The 24,982-nt window shown below is 45.4% G+C and overlaps 1 protein-coding gene across 1 annotated transcript in view; it reads left to right on the top strand.

The window, feature by feature from the left end:
- Positions 1-23,403, top strand: part of PPP1R1A (protein phosphatase 1 regulatory inhibitor subunit 1A) — an 89,891-nt gene extending 66,488 nt beyond the window's left edge. Inside the window, exons 3-7 of the mRNA XM_044443314.1 lie at positions 3,550-3,587; positions 4,242-4,305; positions 6,111-6,314; positions 15,337-15,463; positions 19,157-23,403. Coding sequence (XP_044299249.1) covers positions 3,550-3,587; positions 4,242-4,305; positions 6,111-6,314; positions 15,337-15,463; positions 19,157-19,160 — 437 coding nt within the window. The 3' untranslated portion in view covers positions 19,161-23,403. The remainder of the gene's footprint in view (positions 1-3,549; positions 3,588-4,241; positions 4,306-6,110; positions 6,315-15,336; positions 15,464-19,156) is intronic.
- The last annotated feature ends 1,579 nt before the right edge of the window (positions 23,404-24,982 follow it).

Genomic DNA, 24,982 nt, shown 5'->3' with positions numbered 1-24,982 from the left:
CAATATATATGCAGTGTTCTCTAAAATTGGCATTTTGTTTTTATTTTTACTTCGTTTTGTTTTGAAAGGAAAGGTTTGCAGGCCATCTGATATTTAATCCACTAGCTACACTTGTTTTTGTGTAAAAGGTTCAAGGTCTGAGTTGGTAGGATTCAGAAGTATGTAGAATCTGTATATGCAAATATAGAAATTATTACTAGGATTTCACAGAAGGTAAAGCCAGCCAAATAATTTTTAATCCAAATAATATCAAATAAATAAATGCTTAGAGTAAATTTCACACCCTGACCTAGGTCAACCCAAACAAATGAGAAACGCCTTCATCCCCTTCAACTTAAGATGGTAAGATGACCAGGTGTCCTCTTTTACAGAGGGCAGTCCTCTGTCTGAAGAGATACCTGTCCTCTATTTTGAAGGTGTCCTCTATTTGAGGACGGCCCAGTCCCAAGTCCAGCATAAAGATGAAAATCCATCCAGAGGAATAATTGGGCCTTGTAGTTGCCCATCCTTAGCACCTGCTGTAGTTTTCCCCTATATTGTGAAATGCATTGGATTTCTCTTTAAATTAGAATACACCTTTCTAAATTGGCATTTATATGTATAAATGCGTGTGGATTATTATGCACATTCATGTCCTCCCTTTTTTGCAGTTTGTAAATGACCACCCCATCAGCAACGTTTTATATTGAGACGAAGGAGGGAGCATCGTATGGGGCTTGCTTATGTTAAACGTTTCCCCGCTCCCATGTTTGCTAGAGGGGGCCTTCCAGTGGCGTGCAACTGCAACCAAAAATAGCCTATCTGAACCAAGAGTGGGTGTTCACTTTTGCCCTCTTTTTTTCCTTTCTTGGAGATGCATGTGAGAGGAGGAGGAAAATAGCAATTTGGAGAAAGGGGTGGTTTTCATCTGGATGACAGAAGGGGGAAGGGATAACCCTCTATTATGAATTATGAGCTTCGAATTATGAGCTTCTGTCAGCTGTTACTTAAACTTTAAAAACAGCTCTGAAATGCATTCACCCTTCCATATTTACTCCCACTGCCAATACCCAAGTGTTTGCTTTGCTTCCTTTGACGGATTTGCTTAATATTGCCACTGCACAAAGTTATAAGACGTTCTTTTTGGCCTGGGTCATGCTTGCAGAGAAGCACATATTTGCAGTCGTGCTTTATTATTAATTTTTTTACTTTGCTTTGCTTTATTAAATCAAAGCTGTGCAGCACTATTGCCTTTTTCCTTCTTGTGCAGGGCAGCTTACATAGCTCCCTTTCAACCTCACAACAGCAACCCTGTGAGGTGGGTTCAGCTGAGAGGGAGCGACTGGCCAAAAGCCACCCAGTGACTTTCCTGGCTGAGTGGAGATTTGAACCTGCATCTCTTGGGTTTCCAGTCATGCCTTTGCGCCAAGCCTCCCTTTTGGGTTAAGCCCACACACTGTGCCCTTCCATCATTGTCCTTGTCACCTTGGCACTCCTGCACAGAGACTGGGAGCTTGGTTGGTCAGAGGAGGACGTGGAGCTGGGCACCTGCAGAATGCTCTCCGAATGGGTTTTGAGCCCGCTAAATTGAGGACAGGAAGCCTGACCATCCAGTGGAATCCAGGTTCCCATGGCAACACCCTGTTACGTTTCCTGGGTGACAGAGATGCTCCAAATTAGGTCCCCTTCACAGAGTGTGGAATCTATCAAACTGCTCCATTTACCTGCTTCATTTTTCAGTGGTACTTGGTGGACAGGAGGAGAAGCTTCTCCAAGCCCCCCCCCCTTAATAACTAGAATGATCATCATCATCATCAAACATGTAAGTTACCATTGTTTACTTAGCCAGCTGCGACTTTGGGAAGCCCCAGCTGACCAAGTGGTGGCAGCAGCCGGTTGTGGGTTATGTGGTGTGAACAAGATGACATCACAATGTTCCCTAGTGAAAGCGTTGACATCACTGAGGAGGGATAACAAAGAGGCAATCAGGAAGCACTGCCTTGATCTCAGTGTGCAAACACACTACCTTTGGCTCTTCCCAGAATTTCCTTCAGAACAGAAGTTGAGAGCCTGTGACACTCCAGATCTCTCTGGACTGCAGCACCCATCCACCCCAGCCAGTATGGGCCATGGTCAGGGTCAGTGGCAGTCAGAGTCCAGCAGCATCAAGTTTCCTACCCTGCTTTCAGTCAGGGAGCAGACCAGATCTTTGAGTGGGAAGAGGCCCTGTTACTTTTGGCTCAGTTGGCAGCCTTATTCCCAAAGCTGCTCACAAGAAAATGATAAAAGGCACAATAAAACACCACCCTTAAAAAGCATAATAAAAGCACTGGGTTCCATTTTAAGAGGTCGCAATTCAGTCCATAAAAAGGCAACATTCAGGCATCAAGGATCTGCAGCCACTGCCTTTGCAGCCGCAGTATGGAAGGGCCCTGCGTGATGCACCATGACAACCCCAGGAGTTCCCAACACGGAGAAATACCTCATGTCCTCCGTCAGATAAAAGTTGCAGTGCCCCAGGAGTGTTACCAGCAAGTGCAGTGGCACATTGTTTGCAAGGAGGGTCAATGGAGAGGCCTCCAAAGCAGCATGCATGCCGATCTTCTCTGTACTTTCCTGGGGTACAGTCGGGTGTGTTGCTTGGAGCCATGCTGTGAATCAGCCCCGTGTTCACAATCCCTTGGGGAAGGATTGTTATTTGTGTCCATGTGGGTGTGTAACAGCACGACTGACAGTTGGTCTTACCAATATTAATGTCTTGTGCTGACTTAAAACGTCTTTTGAGAAGAAAAGTGAGGTGTTCTTGTTTTTGGCAGATGGAATATTTGTGGAATCTACTTTGGGCAATGGGAAGCTTGAACCTAAAGGTCCAATGTGTGGAGTAAAGTGCAAAGAGGTGGTTCAGGGAACAGTGCTTATTACTTTGGCTGCTGCATGAACCGAGCACAAAGATGGGCTGTGTACGCATGTGCCATATAGCAGGGATTCTCACCGCCATGTTTTTATTAAGTGGGGAAGTCTTGCTGTTACTAGAGACTCCTGACCTGGTCCTCCATGATTCTGCAGATGACCATGCCCCCTTCCCATGGCTTTGCCTCCTTTCCCCCAACTCCTGATAATGTGGTGATTCCCTGGCTTTTCTGCATAGGTTTTTACCGCACTGAACAATGCTGAGATGCCTATTAATTGCCGGCAGTAAACACTTCTAGCTAAAGTAGGCTGTGTTTTTGTGTGTTTTGGCCCTGCCCAATGCTGAAATGCAACCCCAGAGAGCTGGCCTGCAGCTAAGTTTAGCCTTTGTGCTGAAAGAGGTTCAGCACCCCAAGACAGAGGGATAGGTCTGAAAAAGCCTCCTGACCTATTTCAGCTCATCCAGCAATCAAGTGGGGCATCCCAACCTCTCTTCTTCCTACCTTTAGTCAAGGCCGGTTGCCTCTCCAGGCTGTGCCCAGACATGGTCCTCTTCAAATGGCAAGCCCTTCCTTTTGTATTGACCTCTTACTCTTTTTCTCTCTTTCCTCTACCCTGCCGTCCCTTCCTTCTCCCCACGAACAACTTCTCCTCACCCAGAAATTGATGAAGACCATCTCCCCAACCCTCTGTTGAAGGTAGGTGCCCTTTGCCTCTGCCATAGGAGATGGAGCAGTGCCAAAAGCCGGTGAGCCTCTTGCCACACTGTTGCTCCATGGGAATGGGGGAAAGATGCAGTCCAGTTGGCTTGAACCCTGGAAGGGGAAGATGGCAAGGTGCAGAGGGACTGCAGGGTTGCCATGTTCACCAACATTATGTGTTCATCAAGTGGTGATGGACACACCATCATTTCTCCACGCCATGTGTACCCATCAGAAGCTGCATTCCTTGGAGGTCTTGCTGAGGGCCTAATTATTGTTCATGCGTTCATTTGTTTAAAGCAATTCTATCCCAATCATTCAGAAAGGCTTCCGGGGCAGTTTGCATAAAACCAAGGTAGTCCCAAAAGGCTGCAGGCTAGCAGTCCACAAAGACACGACACAAAAGGCCAAAGTGGTGGGGAGGGAAGAAGAACAAAGCGAGTGCTCTTTCAGCTTCTTGGAGTGGCTGCTGCTGGCAAGACCTGATGGAGCTGGCCTTGTTTTTTTGCAGGGCTGGTGGAATGCCCCCCCCCCATCACATAGCATCTTATTGCTTTCTTTAAGTGGCAAGACCCAGATTAGATGGTGATGTTTTGCCTGTATTTATGTATGGACTGCCTTTGCAGTTTTTCACCTTTCTTCTCTTTGCAGCCAGGGCTATCAATGTCACCAAGGCAGAGGAAGAAGGTTTCTCGCACCACCCCCACCATGAAAGGTAACAGTGGTGATATTAGGGACTAAGGACCCACTGACTGCACCAAAGGATGGGGGCCCGTGATAGAGTTTGCCACAAACTAGTGAGTGCATAATTTCATCTGATGAGAGTTCTGGCCCTTCTCTGGAGCCTGGAAAGGACAGGGCCTCTCCCCCAACACTGCATTGATTGAGAGGTCTCACAGCTTTCTGAGCCTTGGAAAAGCTTGGCAACATGTGAGGGAGATCCCAAGTTCTTGCCTGTGCTTGGCAGAAGAATGGGGGTCACTCCGTGCAACTCACTGCAGGGGAGGATGGGCACCTGCCCTTTCCATCTCCAGCCCTGGTTCTCCCTGTTGGACTTGGGCAGTGCTTGGAGCGTCACCAAATTGAAGCAAACCAATGACAGAAGCAGTAAGTCACACACATTTTGACTGGCCTCTTTGGACCAGAGCTTGGTACATCTTTCCATTCAGAGCACTGAAAGCCTACAAATAAAGTGGTTCTTCGTAAAAGAACATATGTTGTTTCCTGCCCATTCCTTTACTTGGCAGTAAACCAGAAATGCCATCCTGTGATTAATGACATGTGCATTAAAAGAGTTTAGGATTTATTTCTAAATGAATATCATAGAATCATCATACTGGTTGTTATCTTCATCGAAGCCATTCCTGTCCCCCACCATCTGGAGTTGAGCAAGGGCCAGTTGTGTGTAAACAACCCCTGACAGATGTTAATGTGTGATCTGTTTTCACAAATGTTCAACCACAACATAGTTGCAGAAGTTCTGAGTCAGCATTCATGGAATAATCAACCTTGGCTGGGACTGTACCACTTTAGGCAGTAGGTCAGGATTGTGTGTTGGAGACATGTAGAAAATCAACATGGGGAAGAGGGAAAACCAAGTCTAGCCTAGCCTTCTGCTTGATAGCTCCTTGCACTGAGTGGTTAGTGTGTGGTTGGGTTGACATGGGGCGTGTTCACACTTAGAAGACCACAACCCCAGTCTGGTCTAACATGGTAGAGTCACCACCAAGATACACTGTGGTTATTCTGAGTTCATGGACTAACTCTAAGACTCCTTAGCTTTATATCTTCTTCTCAGCTTTGTAAACTATTCTCTTCTCTTCTGTTCCCTTTTCTCCCTCCTCTTCTTTTCTCTGTCTCTTTCCCTGACTTCTCTCTATATGTTAAATATGTCCACTTCTCCATTGGTCCTTATCAATTTTCCACTGAACCACTCTATCTTTTATATTACTTTCCATTCTCGGCAATTTGCGTACCTTTTTTCAAAGTGCTGCAGAACATTCAGCATTGCAAGAATACATCTCTCAGAGGGTCTCAGGGAAGCAGAGTTCAGCATCCAAGAAAAGAGAGTAAAAATAAACTGAAAGTCAATGGGTTAGTTTCTAACGCTGGAGCGGATGAACTTGTGGTGATGGAGAAACTCCACCATACAGGAAACAGGTTCAAATTCTGGCCCAGATTCAAGGTCAACAACCACTTGTCAGATAGGAAGAAAGAGCACTTTGGGACAGGAGTGAGGCAATCATAGTCTTGAGCCTGGTAGGAAGCTCAGAGAGGGACAGGAAAGCGCTTGGAAGACTGACATGCCCGTCTCGGCTGTCCCTTCCTTTCAGTTTCCAAGGCATCCTTAGGTTCTCTGCAGGGATTGCTGAACGTCCCTCAGTAAAGAATAGCAGGTTTCTTTTTGCGACAGCACTTTCAAAAGAATATTTTAAAAATTGTATATAGGATATTTCTCTTGAAGTTCAAACTTCTCCTGGGTTTCTCTCCCCATCCCATTCCACCGACCCCACTTTGCAGAGCTCCAGATGATGGTTGAGCACCACCTCTGCAAGCAGCAGGCAGATGAGGATGATGGCAGCACTGGGAACCAGGAACAGCACAGCCCAAGCTGCTGCCCTCACACTGGCTCAGAACCTGGACACAGTCCCGGGAGTTGCCCTTTGGCCCAAGCCCACACTCAGCTGGAGTCCCAGCAGAATGAACACGCTGCCCTGGAGGAACGTGAGTACACTAGCTGCTTACAGAGGGCGTTTGCTATGGGTACGGTCAGGTCTCGACTGGGGAATGCATCCCTTCCAATCAAGCAGAAGGCTTCTTTCAATCCCAAGTTGCTGCAGCAGGCGGGGCATGACTTCTGTGCAGGGAAACCATGTTGACTCTTTGATTGTATTAATGATCTGCATCTCTGTACCATCCATCGACTGAAGTTCTTCTGCGGGGTTTCACAAAACAAACGAGAACACCATGAAATACAAGCACTTGGTAAACTGCAGTATAAAAATCCCAGGTTTAAAACCAATGTAGTAAATTAAGAAAAAGCTAGAAGAAATTCAAATATCTCAACAGGTTCTAGACTAAACTCCTAGGAAAAAACCTTTAAAACCCTTTTTATTTTAAGCAGGGGTGGGTGAACAGCAGCTTTTCAGATACTGCTGGGTCACAGCTCCCATCATCCCCAGCCAGCATGGTCAATGGTAAGGGAAGGTAGGAATTATAGCACAAAGTCTGCAAGATACTACGTCGCCTGTCCATGGGAATAATATATAAAACAGCCCTTCAGATTCCTGCAGATGTCACATTATGTCCCATGTCTTTTTCTCCTGCCCACTTTTATTTATTATTATAATTTCAAATGCTAAATACATATTTATTAATTATTAGATTTATAGCCTCCTTTTTTTCTTACAAACTCAAAGTGGCTTACTCAAATCATCCACCCTACTAAGCACAAAATTATTGTTAAAGTATTACTATTTTTTAAAATAAAACTCAAGTACGAGACAGAGTCATTTCCCTTGTGTACTGTATCTGGTAATCTATCTGTTTGGGTGATTTCCAAATCCTTAAGTAACTATTCTCTAGAGATAATTGGATATGCAATTGAAACATTTGTTAGAATCTTGGCTTGGCCCTGATGCTTTTACAGCTTCAGAGCTGCCTGTGATCTTAGAAATATTGCTTGAGGACAAACAGTTCACTGGCGTACAATTCATGTACATAAGTATCTATTATTGGGGAATAAATAGGATGCCCAGGGTCTCAACTCAGAATGGAATAATAAAGTGGAGCATCCCAGTCAATGGAGTGCTTCCTTGTTATCCACTTCACAAGATGCTGTGGATCTCAGGCTTAGCTTAATTCAACAAAAATTGACGTTTTGAGCATGCTAGATGACGTAACATCTCCTTGACGAGGGCTTAATTATTCGTAATCAGACAATTGCTGGAAGTGCAGTGCTGCAAACACCTCTCTTCTTCATATGTTTTGGCAGTGCCCAGTGGCTGCTTGCTTTGGGGAGGAGAGAATAACTCAGATAAATCTTGTGATGGAAAGTGCTTTAATATTTAAGGATACACATTATTTTTAACTTCCTGTCCATCTCTTGGAATTTAATGCAAGATCAGTGTAAATGGATTCTCTGCACCCTCCTGACAACTAAAAGAGGAATTTAACAACATTGGAAGGATAAATGGCCATTTGCAATAACAAAATGACCAGCGGATTTAATGAGTCTTTCAATTTTTGAATGGGTGGTCCTTTAGCATAATCTGCAAATGGATAAATATAGGGATATTTCAGGTGCCTTTGTTGAACTCTATGCATAATCATTCTCAATAATGGTAATATGTTCTGCTACATACTAATATATAAAGAGATAACATGCATGTAACTTTTTTGGAGATCTATGGATCTATGGATCTTTTTGGATTTCTCTCAAAAAATCTAATGGTTTAATCCTTCTTTTTCTTTTCTGGTGTGGCATGTTTGTTTTTGTATCCATCATATTCTTTGGGCTCAGCAACCTGCACTCTGATCCATATTCAAAATATAACAAAACAGTAAAAATTCTGTAGATTAAGGATTCTTACATTTTTCCAGCATCTCACATCTATTAACCAGTTGGTACTCAGATCCTTAATAGTCTTTTCAATAACTTCTGGCAAACAGTTTAGCAAGCTATGGTTTGATATATTGTCTATCTTAATCTTCATTATTATATACATACGGTATATTGCAGAAGTATTCACCCCCTTTGGCTTTTCCAGATTTGTTGTGTGACATCCCGAAACTGAAATGGATTAAATGGGCATTGTTGCTATTTGATGTACACAAGATACTCAACCATGTGAAGGTACAAAATATTGTTAATATGGCACAAAAGTCAAGTAAACAAAAGCAAACTGGCTCGGGTTAGTGGCATTAATATTCAGCCACTTTAATCAACTCTTGGAGGAAGCACATTTGGCTGCAAATACAGCTGTGAGTCTTCTTGGGTAAATCTCTGTCAGTTTTGTGCATCTGGATTTTGCAGCATTTGCCCCTTCTGCCTGGCAGAACTGCTCCAGCTCTGACAAGTTGGATAGGGACTGTTGGTAAAGAGTAACTTCCATCTTGCCACAGATTCTCAGTCCCACTGAAGTCTGGGCTTTGATTCAGCCATGTGAAGACATTCAGGCTCTTGTTGATTAGTTCAGCTGTGCATTCAGGGTCACTGTCCTTCTGGAAGACAACCCTCCCCTCTGGGCCCCCTGCAGACGCTTGACCGCAGTCCTGACCGGTCTCCCAGGCCCTGCCAAGGAAAAGCTTCCCTGCACCATGGTGCTGCCCCCACTATGGGGATGAGCCCTCCCAGCCAGGTCCCATGCATCACATTTGGCCACAAGGCCCAGAAGTTCAATTCTGGCCTCATCAGACCAGAGGACCTTGTTCCACATGTTTGCTGTGCCTTCCACCTGGCTTTCTGCAAAATTCAGACAGGATTTAATACAGGTGTTTTTCAGTCATGGCTTTCTTCATGCCACTTGTCCACAAAGCCCAGATTTGTGGAATGTCTGGGTGATAGTTGTCCCATGGATGGCTTTTCCCATCTCAGCTGCAGATCTCGCCAGTTCCTTTAGAGTTCCCACAGGCCTTTTGGTTGCTCCTCTGATTCATGCTGTCCTTACCAGGTCACTCACATTTGGTGAATGGCCTTCCGTAGGCAGCTGTCATTACTGAGCCATTTTTTCCCATTTTGTAATAATGAATTTAACATGTTAATTAATTTAACGTTAAATGAACATTATCTCTCGGGAGATGTTCATAGATTGGGGTTTTTTTTAATTTTTTATTTGGCAACCCAACCTTGATTGGTGCTTCAGCACAACTTTATCCTGGAGTTGTTTTGACAGTTCCCTGGTCTTATGAGCTTCTTCTGTAGAGAGGCTTTCCAACAAACTCCAGGGCCATCCAGAAGCAGATCATTTGGCCCTGGGATTGCACATTCCAGGGAAGCACAAGGAACCCATCTGTGGGCGGGGATCGGTCTTATTCCTTGGGCTCAGCTCCCCAGACTCGGATCCACTGTGCAGGAGACCTGAGTCCAAGTTCTTGGTAAACATGCCCCACATTTGCGGGATACTTGCCAGGAATCAAGCCCCACATGCTATTTGCAATTTTCCTTTTTTTGTGCCTGACACTGCCACCACTAGCTGCACCAAGTGGGGAAGAGGACAGGTCACCAGGAATGACACCCGGTGCAGACACTCACGACGCTCCTCTTCTACATCTTGATGGGGTAGGTTGCCAGCTGTATAACCAGGAATCCACAAGCATTGACAGACATAGAGACCTGTTCTCCCCTGCAGAGGAAGGCAGGATGCACTCCAACAGAGCCAAGCTCAAGGAACCAACGTTCAGTTTGGATGCCAAGAAGTACTCCCTGACAGTTAGGACCCCAGGGCATGAAATGGGCTTCCGTGGGAGGTGGTTGAGGCCCCATTGGTGAGGCTGTTCAAGGATATGCTGGACATGCACATGGTAGGTATGTCATGAGCGGAGCTGGCTGGAGCCAGGGGTCAGACTAGATGTCCCCTTCTGACTTGCTTGCTATGTTTCTTGGCTCAGCTAGTTTTGCAGGACCAGACTGAGCACAAGAGCAAGTCTGAAAATGCTAGAGCGATGAATTTTGTTCAGCTACTGACTACATAATTCTTGTAGTCAAAGAGGGTGAATACTTCGGCAAGGCACTGTACTCAAACATATGTGCAGAAGTATTGATCTCCAGTACTCTTGGATCTCTAGGCAGTTCCACAATACATGGATTAAATCTGTGCCCACCTTCCTGCATTTCAGCCATCATTCTCATCCCATTTCGTAGGGAATCTTGGCAAAATCCCTTAGCCCCTTTCCTGGGAGGCAGAAGAAAAATATTTACCTAGCACGCAGAGTCTGTCTGCATCCATGGCTTGGGAATTGGCTCTGACTAGGGGAGAGGTTCTGTTCCCAGTGCAGCCCCAAGTCCAGGGCCTCTTTTATCCTCACATAAACAGATGGAGACAATTCACTTGTATGGTGAGGAGGGAATCAAAGGGGTGCTGGTATGAAAGTGGGGATGCTGGAGGAATTTGATCTTTGCTGATTCTCATGCAGACTGGTCTGATCTGCACCTCCCAGTAGGGAAGTGCACAGAATCTGCTCATGGAGGTCAGAATCCAGCAGATTAACCCGGAATAACCCCCCTGATTCCAGCCCATTGACCCAGAGCCGATGCTCATGCACTTTGCTTGAGTTGAACCTGCACAAGGTCATTCCCTTTTAGAGCAGTCCACAATCTGCATTTTTAGGCATATAAATTTGGGTAAAATATGGCCACAATTCGCAGCCATATTTTGCACAAAGCACGCACATTTTGCTTCTTTAAATTGTGACCTACTTTAAAAGTGAAGCCACAACCCACACCCAGAGCCCATTCAGCTGCTTCTGGCTCCCAAGTCAGCAAGGCATACCAACATCCTTGAAGCACAAGCAGGTCAGGTTCTTCGGCATCACCTAGGCACACGTGCAGAGTGAAATGTTATTAGACCTTCAGTTCTCAGTCTTCTAAGAATTTTTTGTTGCAATTCCCTTTCCAAAAATCTACCAAAGTGCGGACATATTTTTTGGATAAAATATATTTAGAAATATGTACTTTGTGAGAAAATACACTCAAACTATGTATCTTAAATCTACATATTTCTACAAACTCCATCTATGTAGGAGTTTGCTACACCCTTCTGCTGTGTTGCAGTAGCTGTGAATGCAAACTCAGGACTAAATAAAGACATCCTGTGGCTAATTAGGAGACAAAACAGTGGCACCTAGTGGCTATACTCAGAATGACAGCCAAACTTTCCCTAGCCAAAACCTATCCTAGATCATCAGCCTAATTTATACCTACGCCTTTGCCTAACTTTGAATCTGGCTTTGCACAACCTGGCAGCCAAACACCAATAACAGCCGACAGCTGGTTGTCATGAGTAGCTTTTTTACACCACCCATGATAGGCTGCTGTAGGACTTGTTTTCCTTACAGTCACCATGTTGACTGTACCCAGACAATCCATCCCACCCTTGGAAGTGACCCACAAACATCCACTCACTCAGCAGGAAAAGACCAGCCTTTGCTGCTTTGCCAGAACAAGCCACACCACAAGCATCCAAGTAGCATCTGGGGGTGGCAGGAACTCGCTTCCCCCTCTCTGCTGCATTGTCAAACTCTTTTGGCTTCCCAGGGCTTTTCTGCCCTTTTCAATCCCATTTTGCCCTCCAGAGATCAGGATCAACCTCTTGACATTAATTTAGGCAGCTTGCAGTTCCTCTTTCAAAGTGCCACAATGGCCTGCCCTGTTGTTGTTTTAATATGATTATTAACTATGCACTACCAGAAACATGGGCACAATTTTCTGCACACTTTTTGAAAGAATTTCCCTCCCATCTTCTCAAATAGGCTCAGAAGCCCTTGGGGAAACATGTCAGACCATTGCGGGGGGGGGGGTGGCTTGAAGGGGTTCCCACTACCCAGGCCAGCAGGTCCCTTTCCTGCAAAACGCCCAGCACGGGCTGCAAGCCTCTCCTCTCCCCACCCTGATTTCTCTTGCCATGTCGATTGGGCAAGAGCAACCTAAGCTCTGAGGGGATCTTCTGTAGAAGAGGCATATTTGGAAGGAGTCTCCCCTTTCTCTGCATGACCCTCCACTTTTCAAGTTCTCCCTGCTCCTTGAGGAAGCCACTTTTGCACTTTTTCCTGAGCCTCTAGTGCTGGAGAAGGACTAAGATTGTGATCCCCCCCCCCCCCACACACACACTGTTAACAGGAAAAACAAGTTGTCAGTTCAGTGATAGCTCCTGTCAAGACTCCTGTCCCCTTAACATTGGGTTTTGAGGGGAATTTGGACTGGGACATAGTCAGAGGCACAAAAGTACACATGTGTCCAATTCCCTCTCACACCTCCCATTGTAAAGGGACTGTGGGTTTTGGCAGGGTTTGTCACTGCACAGACAATGCAGGTTCCCTTTAGAAAGAAGCGAGACACACTTCAGCCATTTCCCATTCCCTAGAGGGTTGAGGAAAAATGCAGAAATGACTGCCCCTTGGATACAACTGGGGTGGGACTTTGAAAAGGGGGAGACCTTGGAGAGGAGAGGAGGAAATCCCTCCAGGTGCTTCCTCCTTAGAGAAAGATCCCTGGCAGCTTGGCAATCAGAAATGTTAAAAGCACTTTGCTAGGCACACTGCAGGGAAGGTGCCTGCGGCCCCTGGGAGCATGAGTGCCCCCAAAAGGGGCCCCAGCAGAACTTAAAATTCTCTCATTAACACTTCCCTTTGTGCAAATGGGCTACACATTAAAAGAAGTCACTTTATTATCACATTTCTAGGCACACCATTTAAAAATAAAGTACTGGACAGGCTGGAAACTCCTCCAAGATGCCACTGTGGTGCTTTAAAGGGAGAGCTGCTAGCTACCAAAATGGTGGTTGAGAAGCTGAAAACAGAAGGACGGCAAAGTCCCAGGAGTTTTGCTCAGCTCAGTTCTGCAGCTGCAAGAGAAAGGGACCTCTTTCTTCTTGTGGTGTCCCCTGGGATACCACCTGGAGGATCAAGCGGGGAGAGAGAAATGCAAAGCAACCCTGACGATCCAGATAGTCTGTCAAATTCATCATGGGTGCTTCTCAGTACAACAAGCCCCTCATGGGGAATCACCAGGATGTGTGTGTGTGTACGGATGCATGTGTGCATGCATATGTGGATGGGTTTGTTTCCTTCCCCAAGAGCAGCATTTTGGTCCCATCTGTCTTGATCAATTATGCAGCAGGGACGTCCTTTTCAACAAGAGCCCCTTGTCAAATATTGATGGCACAAGTGTGTCTTGAAAAGCGGCATGTGCCTGGATGACAGGTTTAAAGCAGCTGCAGCATCCCATTAGCATTCCATGGGGGAGGGAAGACAGTGCTCTGGTATTAAGAGAACTAGAGGCTTCTCCGAGCCCCTGCAAACTGACCAGAAGCACAGAGCTGCTTCTCTGGGTATCTAAGCTCAAGTGTTTTGCAGTTTTCCCCATTAACTGTTTGCCAGATCAGGATTCTGCTGCAACCTTGTAAGCCACCTTGGATTCCTTGGAAGGACAAACAAGGTAAGGGTATAAATGTAAGCAAATAATCATTCTAGCAGCTGCTGTGATAATTAAAAGATAAATCCAAGCTGACCAGAAAGAGAGGGGCAACCTCATGAGGTGCCACCATCCAGACAGTGCAGAAGGTGGAATGCTTGTGAACATTCCGAGATGAAGTCCTCAAGCAACAGAGTCAACTGCATGCCCCCAGCACCACCACCACCTACCCTCTGCTCATCAGAGCAGAAGATAGGCAGATGGGGCTGATGATTATAGCCCCATTTCTCCCCTCCATGCACTGAAGACGAATCTTCTAAACAGTGCTAATAGCACAGCCGTTCAGTCAATAGCTACAATACCTGCAGGAGTGAGAGACTAAAATCCTGCAGCTGTTACGCACTGCCAATCGTATCTCCAATTATAATCTTTAAATGCATGTACTTCACAAAGCTGTAAAGCTTGAGATCAAATATCAACGTTTAAAAATTAAAATTGCAAGAATGTCACCTTTTAATCTCTCCCTGGTACACATCATGTCATAATCCACTGTTGTACTCCTGCACTTTTCCCAAAACTGTTGTATGTCTCCAACTGTTGTATGTCTCCAACTGTTGAAGCGTTTCTGCTTAAGAAACGTGACTGCAAATCACTTGGAGACATAATGCTCACGCTGTGTGTCTGAAGCTAAACTGGATGTATGTGAAGCTAATTATTTTTGTACGATAATTACCTTTTATAAAATCATTACCAACTGCCTTGGGAGAGCTTTGCCCTGAAAGGTGGCATACAAGTACATTAAACAAATCACTGATGCCCTCAGGGTGGGGAACGTGTGATTTTGCAGATGTTGTTGGACTACTGCTTCCATTATCTCTGCTCATTGGTCACGCTGGCTGGGGCTGATGGGAATGGGACTTCAGCCACCCATCTGGAGGGTCACGGGTTCTACACTCCTGGTGCAGGCTTACTGAGGAGGGTTTGCTGACTTTGTTTTCAGTGGCTCCCTTTGCTGATTCTTTGTGGGTAGGGAGGCTCCAGAGCACACGCAGAGTGTCCCAAAGGTTCTCTCTTCTATTTCATGAAGGACATGGCTATGAAAGCACAAATGGGGCACGTGCCTGGAGTGACCTCTGCCATTAACATAAATGGAGGCGCACATGCACACTCATGTGCTGAGTGTGCACTGGGGGTGTACAGCTTTCAGGCTGGAGAGGGTTATGATTGTTACAGGTTTTGCATTTCCAGTTAGCGTTTCATCATGACTACAGCCCTCCAGTCTTTCCTGATCAATTGCAACCCATCTGCAACCTAGCCATGCTTCTATGTAGCGGGAATTACATCTAATGCTCTTTGCTTATTAACAGTGAATCTCATCTGGCATGCTTTTCTTCCACTGACCCAGTTTGGACAGATCTCTCAGGAGCTCTGCTTTTGACAGCCTTCTTTGGAGTTGTTCACTGGGTTTTGTTTGTTATATTCAGAATACTTTATCATGTGCCCATGTTGCCGTGTCAGTCTTCGCCCTTGCCTCCTGGTTGCTTGTGAATGAATTAGAAATCCCCCTTCCCTCCCTGTCTCCCTCTCTGACTTTTTTCTGGCCACTGTTTGGCACAGAAGGAAGCGTCACCGGAGCCTGCTGCACAGACAGTCTTGTGAACGCGAGGCCAGATTTGTCTTCAGAGAAGCAAGGCGTCCATATACCACCGGAGGACCCTGCAGGGAAGGAGAAGCTGGCCAAGGAGTATGTATCAGTACTGCGTTAGGGTGAAGGATGGCAAGGCAGTGGCCAATAGAAAGGGAAGAAGCAAGCTCAGATCTGAATGAAGTGGGCAAGAAGTACACATTTTGTACCGCTTCTCATGTTTAAGCAGATGCATTTTTCTCCAGATTTTCCTGTAAGAAGAAAAGGCCCTTGACTAGCCCTCCAGATCTGTGGATTACAATTCCCATCATTCCCCAGTCAACTACAGACTGGCTGGGGAGTTAGGAGACTTGTCATCCGGCACCTCTGAAGGGCACTGGGTTCTGGGGACTACCTTAGACTCTGGGCTGTGTTGAATGTTTGCTTGTTTTGGGCTAGGGAATTGATCTTGGTGTTCCCCAGCTACCAAACACCAAAAGTCCATCCTGAGAACATTGCTTCTTTTGCAACCATCTACAGACATTGTTTCTCTGTTCTGTCTCTGCTTCTAATATTTTTGTCATTTTGTTTTTTCCCTTGAGATTGGCCCCCTTCTGCCTTCCTTGTGTGATCACCAGCTGGTGAAGTCACACCACTGTGTAGCGAATATGGGGCATCACCACGTGAAGCTGATTCTGGGTAGATACACACATTTGCTGTATCTGGGAACATCAAAGGAATCTGCTGTGGACTCCAGTGAGTTTGGATTTCTAAGAATCTGACTGTAGATTCTTCAGCAGAACAGCTTTTTCCAAGTCATGCAGATTCTGTTGACCTATTGACATTTCTAAAATTTTATTATGTTATGCAAATTTTTTCATAGGAAAATATGGAAAAAATCTGATCCAAAATGTGCATTTCACCCATAGGCTACCATATACATATGGTAGGGGCGGGGGGGATATGGGAGAATCTAGTATTTCTCAGGGGTATGAATACGCCCAAGTACAAATTTCCTCAATTACATACAATCATGGAGGGGCTGCTGTGGGAAAAAATGCTAAGAGTCCACTTCCCCCAGCACAGTTGGTCCAGCTTAAAACCTTTCCCTATTTTCCTAAAGTAAAGGAACAACAAATTACAACCATTCTCTCAAAAATATAGCATTTTACACTACATTTGCATTTATAGTATATTATATATTAGATACTTCTATCTAAATAATATATAATATAGCATTTGCATGGAAGACAGGGACAGTGTGTAGTTCATGAGTAGATCAGGATCCCTCTGCAAAGAAAAGAAGAGCAAATCCACAGTTCCTGCTTTGCAAGCGTCCTGTTTGGCTGGATAGGGCAGAATGTAACTATGTTGACACAAGTTCAAGGAAATGGGCACAACATTGGTGGAGGGCAGATAGCTTATTTTGCAAGGGCGATTTATCTCTTAACGTAGGAATAAAATTAATAACGCTTAAAGAAAGGAAGAGTTTCTCCCCTTGTCCTTTTTTTCCCTAAAGAAAAAAAGAGGAAGCACATAAGAAAAGCTTTCCTGGATCAGACCAAAGGCCAATCTAGTCCAGCACTCCATACACACAGTGGCAAACCAGCTGCCCACAGGATCCTTTGTGCAGGATAGGTGCAAGACGGCTGCCTGCCCGAGCTCCTCGGCAACTGGTGTATGCAGGGAGGCCACTTCTGGTAAAGGAGATAGCAGAAACCCAAGAAGGCTAGTACCCTCTGATAACCTCTCATGAATCTGTCCAATCCCAGATTGGTGGCCATCACCTCTTCCCATGGCAGCAAATTCCATAATGTATATGCTGTGTGAAGGAATCCTTCCTTTTATCTGTCCTAAACTTCCCACCAATCATGGGTTCAAGTGTTATGGGAGAGGGAGAAAAATGTTTCTGTCTCTACTTTCTCCACATCATGGGTGGGAGGAAAAAAATATTGAGCCTTTAATTCATAAGAAGGTGCTCAGAACGTTCAGTATTTATATGGCAAAATCTGACAAATGACATGCAGTAGTAATGTGAACCAATTCTGGGATGCTTCCATTCACACATTTATCTGAAAGTGAAAATAGGTTCAGGGGTTCTGCTCAGATTAAGACAGGGTTCAGCATCTTGTTGGCACTTCAGATATTTTTAGCTGCGTTCATGGCCCATGGTTCATGGCAGCTAGACTGGCTGCGACAGATGGGAGTTGAAGGTCAGCCCATCTCAAGGGCCTCAGGTTGCCCAGCCTTGGATTAAGGTCATCTGCATGTGCAAATGAGCCACATCACAGGCCGAGATGCCTCAGATGCCAGAACTTTTCATACCGCCTCTGATGCCATGCAAGTAGCTGCCAGTTCTGAAAGCAATTTTTTAAAAGATCAAAGGACACACTTGCATGTGCATGTATGTGCGTGCGTGTCAGTCGGCTCTGCCTGTTGTCAGTTTCCCTGGGTGGACCTTGGGATTATGAAGTCTCCCTGTGACTTCAATTAGTTCTCCTTTCAGCTTCGATTAGTTCATTTGCAATCAAACGAGTCAAAGGGAAATTGCAACTGCTTCACTCAAACCAGAGCTTTAATTGAAACCAAAAGCCACATTCTTTTGTGCTGTGGTGGGTAACTAGAATAAAGGTGGTCCTAGAGAAGAAAGGCACATGAGCTAAATGCAGCCTTGACTTGAGGCCCTGATCCCTCCCCTCTTAGGAGTGCGCAAAGAAGCAAATTTTTGTACTAGATACTCTCATTTGCTGAACTCAATATGAAGTTCATCTGTATCTGTTTGCTCTTTTTTCTTCATTCAACCAGAGTAAGTGTACATCTTGATGGGGGAGAATGAACATTTTTAATACAATGAAAATGCACACTTTCTGTCCACAGAGTAAAGTATGAAATGCATTTCCCCCCCTTCATCATGAACACAAGTTTGGGATTGTTTACTACTTTCCAAGAGAGTCCTCTCCTTGTTCACCTTTAGGGCTGTGGATCATCTTGGCATGATTTGCAAGCATAAACAAAAAGGTTATATGCATCTTGCCTGTATCTCCATGCTCAGAAATGTGCATACCCTTACAGCAAATACGCAGGATCTTCATGCCCTTTTCATTGTTTGCAGACAGGCACGGCAGGAACTAGTGACCAACGGAAGTCATGGTTTATACTGAGGTGGGGGGATTAGCTCCCATATTAATCAATGAGCAAGTGTAAGTAATGTATATAATTTGTGCAGTCCTTCGGTATTTCGGAAAGACCTCCCAGCATCCTTGAGATATTGTGGTGGCCCCGCTCTCCACAGGTCTGTCCTGAAGGCCTCTATTGTGGTTGCAGAAACATGGAGGTTTCCTCTGCTGGTTTCCAAAGTCTTCCCACCCACACGACCCATACACCTGTATCCAGTGTACTTACTTTCCCTTCAGCTGATTGCTTCTGAGCATAGCCACTACCTGGTCCTGCATCATTTTCATCTCTAGGGCATCCTTTTAGGAATAGGGAGGGCAGCCAGAACAGAGCACCGAAATGGGCACTGGACTGAGTTAAAAATGAAATCTGAGGGGTGGTAAGCAATGCTGTGAGTAGGCCATCCCAGAATTGCATGTTTAGGGTCATAGAATCTGAGAGGTGGAAGTGTTCATGGGGGACCTCTAATAGACTTCTCGTTCAGTGATGATCCACAGTGCAGGATGCAGCTACGGCACCTAGTGGCCAGCTCCTCTGGAAAAAGCCAGCTCCATTCAGAAACCAACATCAGTCTTTGCTTTCGGTTGCCATTCTGAAATCAGCCCTTTCAGGACATTTTCCTTTTCTGTTCCTTTATAGGTGATTCTCTACTTCAGGCATGGAAGCGCAGACGGGGCTTGTGCCTACCAGATGGAATACCACACGATTGTTTTCTTTCTTTTTAAATGATTGTGTTTTTTTAAGGTTTCATTTGGCTGTTCAAATGTTGGTAATGTTTTTCTTCATTTTTGCTTTTTTGGCCCAAGGCCAATGGTGAGGGTGGGTGGGTGGATCTATTCAATGTTGATTTTGGCATTAGGTCGCAGAGAGCACTGAAAAGTTTTTCTCGGAGCTGAAGAACCCTCTTTTTACACCGGCCTCATTCTCCCAGACAGATAAAGCTGTTAAGCCATGAGCGCTCTCCCACTTTAGACTGCAGGTGGCAGTTCGTATAACTGAAGACCATGCAAAATAATTATTTTCCTATAAAATAATTCTAGAAAGTTAGCTTTTTCTCTGTGTGCAGTGTTCCTCCCCAAACAGTTTCTTTTTTCATGTGCTGTGGGAGAGATCTGAGCCACGGATGAGAAGCTATTCTGCATTAGTGTTTTCATAGCCTTCAGCTGCATCCTGAACTTTCTGTTGCTCCCGCCTATAACCATGGCATAGTATATGCTGGAAGAACCCACAGCTCTTCCTAGCATGCTCCAGAAAGGAAGGAATTGGTCCCCAAATAGGGGAGTCCTTTCTGCTTTTTTTCAAGAGTAAGCCCCCATTAGTAATTATGATTACTCTTCAGGTCTCACTTTTCTCAGTTGTGTAGTACAGGAAGCATCTTCGGTCGTCTCCCTTCCCAAAACTTAACTGCCCATTAGGTGAGGGGAGTCCAGGCAAATGGCAGGCTCTTCCCATCCTTTCTGATACCCCCCAGCCCCCTCTTCCACATCTGGCTGAGCTGCCCTAACTTTGGGAATAGTGCCATACAGCAGTGCCTTCCGAGAGGTGAGCAATGACTTTCCTCCCTTGACAACCACCAACAGGCCTAATTTGTGTGTGCATAACCTCCAATAGTCGCCACACATGAAGAACAGGTAAGCTTGTTTTGGGCGCAACAAGAGCAAGCTCTGTTAAAACTGTAACAGCTGCCTAAAATGGCAGTCTCTCTTTCCTTTTCCTGCTAGACACACTGTCGGTATTTTCGGGGCTGGCCCTCCCATTAAATACACGGAGGCAGTCCCCTCAAGGAGCAGAAGTTGGGAGGGAGTGGCAGCAACCCCTGGAGGCTTGTGGGCCACGTGGCTGCTCCTCTGCCCACTAAGCAAGCCTTCAGTTGTGGTGGAGGAGCGATGTGACTGCCCCCCAGTCTGCTTTTGTATGAGGAGTGGGAAGGGTATCCCCTTGTTCTTCACCCCAGGCAGCAAAATGTCCCCAGCCATTTATTTGTTTTAAAGGTTTCTCTTACACCGGGGTGGGCAACGTGTGCTCTCCAAATGTTATGGTCTACAGCTACCATCAGCTCTCACCACTGGCTATGCTAGCTAGGGCCAATGGGAGTTTTCAGCCAAACCACTGGGCAGGCAAAAAACAGAGAATTAATGCAGTGCGGCTTAGGTGTGGCGTTAAACAGAGTTGGTCAGTGGCTCCCTTGGTTGTGGCCCTGGCACTTCCCCACCGTTAGCCCACCTCAACTAAAACAGGTAGTTACAACCTGGCTACATATATGAGAGAGATCAGAGATCCAACAACTAGGATTTGCTGTCCATTTTGCATCCTCAAGCTCTGTCCACAGTTTTCTATCTCTAGCTCACCATTCTGGAGTCTGCCCCACCCTGCCCCAACATGCAGGTTAATCCTGCTTCTTTTATTAAGCTGGTTGTCTTAATTTGGCATGTTCCCAAATCAGTGGTGGTTTGTGTAGTGTTGAAGGCGGTGTATGGACAATGCAGCAGTCCAAAAGGCTGTCAAGGGTGAACCTCTTTTCCTTGGTCTACAACGCTGCCTCCACTCTGATCTATAACAGCAGAAACCAGCATCTGTCTCAAATGTTAGGAAGTAAACCACGGAGGCTGCTTATTTCTAAGCAAAGCCAATATGAGCGCAAAGTCTTCTGAAATTAAAGAATCACCTAACAACAAAGGGCTGGTGAGTGTTCCAGCTTCATAGGATAGCTCTCTTGGTGATGAGGCTTCTGCAATTGACAGATTTCTGTTGCTGGAAATAGATTACAATTGCAGGTTGACAGCTTGAAGCTGCATGTTTCCTGGGCATTTTCAAATGCAATTATATGGTTACCAAGGCTGCAGTCCTGTGCACGTTTACCTGTGAGAGAGAGAGACCCACTAAAGACAGTCAAAATTACTTCCAAGGAAGCACATATAAGATTGAGCTGTAAGACCTGTAGCTTGCATATCAGCTTTCCCCTGCCTAACGCCTCCATCCCAGGTGAAGGGTTGGACTTCAGCTCCCATTAGCCCTGGCCAGTAGGGTAAGTGGTCAGGAATCCCAAACCTGGAAGGCACCAGTTTGAGAAAAGTTCTTCTTCTGTGGAAGTAGCATTAGTATAACTTCAGAATCATTGCTGATCCCCTAAAGCAGAGCTGGAGAGTCTGTAGATGTTGTTGAACTATCTCACATGCACACACACCCTGTGTCATTTGCCATCTTAGCTGGGGCTGATGGCAGTTGTAGTGCAACAACAGCTGGATTGACACAGGTTGCCCAACCTTGCCCTCGTAATTTACAGTTTTATGAAATGGTTACTAGAAATTTCTCTCCCTGTCCCAGAGAAGGTTGAGGAATGGAAACTATTGCAGTTAATACCACTTTTAACCTATCTCTAAGTTGCAATCCTATACATGTTTAAATGGGGAGAAACCTCCCTGCATCCCCTAGCCATCATTGTTTGTTTGTTTCATCATGAACAGGTTTGGGCCTCTAGTGCATTTTTACATTGATAGAGGGCTGGGCAAGCCTTGGTCCTCCAGAGGCTGGGTAACCACAGCTGCAATATGCTCTTCTCACTGGCTATGCTGGGTCGAGTGGATGGGATGCGTAGCCCACTAACAACTGTGGGGGGGGGGGGGCACAGATTCCCCACTCCTCCGGTTAAACATTTAAATTGCATTTGGCTTAAAGTACTTGGTTGAAGTGGTTAAATGCAAGGACAATATTACCCTGGTTATTTTGTTTCTGTAAGAATTTACAGCATTCATGCTTGGTGCAAATAAGTGGTGTAGTAGGTAGTGGCTTGTTTGGAAACTGTGTTCAGCAAACACAAAGGTACAGGGGAATGTCCAAGGCAAGCAAAACCAAAGAAGAAGTTGGGGAGCAACCTAGGCATTGGTGCAGTGCAGTGCAGATCCCCAATCCCAATGCGCCTCCCCCTTTCCCTTGGGTTTGCTTCCCAGTGAACATTGTCAGGCTCACTGGTGCTTCGGAGGCCTACTGGAATACGTGTACCATATTGCTCGGCTTCACTGGCCAAACTGGCCCTGGAGATTCAGCTATATAGTGATGCCTGCCTCTGCATTCACAGGGAATCAAGACCACTGTTAGATTTCAGTTTGGTACATGAAGTTCAAATGGTGTCACATTAATCCTCTCCTTTGTGACAGGAGTGTGTGCTTGCAGCTTTATTGAAATCTCCATGGAGGATTAAAAATAAACCTGCCGGAAATTGGTTTCCTGGTCCTAAGCAGCACGAAAAGAGGCAGCAGCATGTCACTGTACCTTTTGCACCAAATAGAATGTGGTGGAGGTGGGAAGTTATTTTGTGTCAACAAGAAGCTTCAGGAGAGGCCTGCGCTTTCATCTCATAACTGTGGACACTCCCTTCAGAGTCTGGAAATGATGGATCTATTCCCCCATCCTTGCATAAGCTTTATCAAGTCTCTGTTCTTCTCTCCACAAATACTATTGCCACTGCAGTTGCCTGCTCCCCTTGGCCACTGTCACATTAAGAATAAACCTGGCCAGCTGTTTGCTAGGAATATCACAGTGAGCTTGGGGTGGCTATTAACTGTGAAGACAGGAGATGGGCCGTGTATCAGCAGTTGTTCCCAGAAACACCCCCTCCACTGTCCCATTCCAGCCACAAGGCACAGCAGTTGGGGTTTTAAAACTCCTTTCTTCCTTTCCCCACCTATCTCTGCTCATGCTTACCACTGCCTCTTGCAAGCAGGGTTGCTTGCAGAATTCAATATTTGTGGATTCGGGTATGTACAGCTTGGACACAAAAATTGGAATGCAGCTGTCGATCAGATTTCTCACTCCGACAAACCTTGAGATATCATCTGTTTAAAAGTGCATCTTTTGAAGAAAAAAATACATTCAAAATATGTCTCTAAGTGCAATGCTTTCTGCATATGTTTTAAACTCATGGTTGAATGTGCAGACTGAACAAACGTAAGAGTGAACGCGTGTGAAAACAGACTGTTCTGTCTATCCCCACCTGCATGGGTCATTATGACCTTTCTGATAAACAAAAAGCAAGACTCAAGTTATTTGTCTCTTTTTCCCTCCTCCTTTTATTTTTATTTTCTTTGTCGCTGTTCATTCCTTTCCTTTTATTATTGGTTAGGTTTATTGTACATGCGCATAATTTAAGAATTCTGCATTGGTGTATGGAGCTGATATAATAAGAATTTGAGATCAAGAAACAGAACAACAAAAAAAGAGTTACTGCATGGTAGAAAAGGTATGTCCGAGGTACAACTACATACAGAGTTCCACGGACCAAATGCTTGGACAAAGGGGTATTTACACTTGTGGGGCCAGGAGTGGGAGGACAAAGAGGCTGGAGATGAGATCAGCAAGTCATTTCTCAGGGTGGGTCACTTGGAAAAAACAACAGAGTCAGAGTGAAGGTAACGCCAATCCTTGACCATTCTTCATCCAGCGTATCAGTCGCAGAGGAAGCATTCAAAACACTGGCCAGGAGAACAGAGCTCAGGGGTACAGAACCTCTTTCAGCCCAAGGGTCAACTTTTATTTTGCAGAAGCTGTTGGGGGGGGGGGGCACATTCCAATGGTGGTCAAGATCAAGATAAGGCATATTTTGGCTTTAAGCTCTTTTGGCCTTTGGCAAAGCCTGGAGAGCCATTTCAATTTAAAAGGGAGGAAAACTGCACCACAGTTGGGACACCTTGGAATTCTTGTGTTTGGGGGGGAAGGGGAATGGCATGGCCTTCTGGGGAACCCTGCTGGGCTAGAATGGGACCCCATGAGGTCTGGGTTTGCCCCCTAGGCCTAAGGTTCTGCACCACTGTCACAGCTGTAGAAGACACGTGGGGCAAATTCTCAGCTATGTTTCCATTCTCAGCAGGAAATGGAAGGCTGGAGAACACAATCATGTGATGACCTAACATGGGGCAGGCAAATGTTCCTGTCATTTGAAGATGTGGAGGGACACATCCTGTTCCATCACAGGCTACAGAATGTTCCACTCTTTCCTCTATATCAGCTTTCCCCAAGCTGGAATTTTCCCAGTTGTGTGGACTCCCAACATCTCTTCTACACCTTCAAGCAGTTTGGAAGTGACTCTCACCCAGGAACCGAACACTGGAGTCTTTCTCTCTTTTGGCTTCCCCAGAGCAATTCAATGCCAATAAGCATAGCCAGATATTACTTTCACACTGGGGTCTTCCTAAAATCTTAACCAATGCAGCTCACTTTCTCTTTTAATCTTGGAGGAATTGACTCAAGCAGCCAAATTTGCAAACACAAGAATGCCCTCCATCCTGCTTGCTGAACGTTCTTGCCCCTACAGCTAAAGAACCATGTAAAAATCAAAACTTGCAATAGCTTTTAAGCTGCTGATTTAATAGACAAACCCATTTTGCCTTTTTCTACAGTTCATCTCATGAAAGACCCTCATCCAGCTTGCAATAGACTTATACCAATCTAGATATTCAGCAAAAGCACTGG

Source organism: Varanus komodoensis, unplaced genomic scaffold, assembly GCF_004798865.1.
Source record: "Varanus komodoensis strain SLA01 unplaced genomic scaffold, ASM479886v1 scaffold41, whole genome shotgun sequence".
Taxonomy (NCBI): domain Eukaryota; kingdom Metazoa; phylum Chordata; class Lepidosauria; order Squamata; family Varanidae; genus Varanus; species Varanus komodoensis.
Note: the sequence above shows the minus strand (reverse complement) of the source record. Positions and strands in the feature narration are given on the sequence as shown.